This window comes from Alligator sinensis, unplaced genomic scaffold (genome assembly GCF_000455745.1).
Source record: "Alligator sinensis unplaced genomic scaffold, ASM45574v1 scaffold265_1, whole genome shotgun sequence".
Taxonomy (NCBI): Eukaryota; Metazoa; Chordata; order Crocodylia; family Alligatoridae; genus Alligator; species Alligator sinensis.
In genome coordinates, this window is record NW_005842961.1 from 138,141 (window position 1) to 138,375 (window position 235).

Consider the following 235-nt stretch of genomic DNA (forward strand, 5'->3'; position numbering starts at 1 on the left):
CCGCTCCTCTCTGCCCTCCCTGCCCGGCCGGGGGGTCCCGCTTTGCCCCCTGCCCACCCGGGGACGCCGGCTGACGCTTCGCCTCTCTTCTCTCCTGCTGCCAGACCCGCCGCAGCCAAGCGCAAAATGTGGAAGCTCAAAACCTTTGGTAGCTTAAGAAATATTTATAAGACAGGTAACGGCCTGGCCCCCCTTGCCAGCCCCCCTGCATGCCCTGCACCCCCGTGGCCGGGGG

The 235-nt window shown here is 66.4% G+C and overlaps 1 protein-coding gene across 1 annotated transcript in view; it reads left to right on the forward strand.

Annotated features, from left to right (window-relative positions):
* Positions 1–235, forward strand: part of AGAP2 (ArfGAP with GTPase domain, ankyrin repeat and PH domain 2) — a 17,838-nt gene that overhangs the window by 13,718 nt on the left and 3,885 nt on the right. The window contains exon 12 of the mRNA XM_025192694.1: positions 105–175. Within this exon, the coding sequence (XP_025048479.1) occupies positions 105–175 (71 nt within the window). The remainder of the gene's footprint in view (positions 1–104; positions 176–235) is intronic.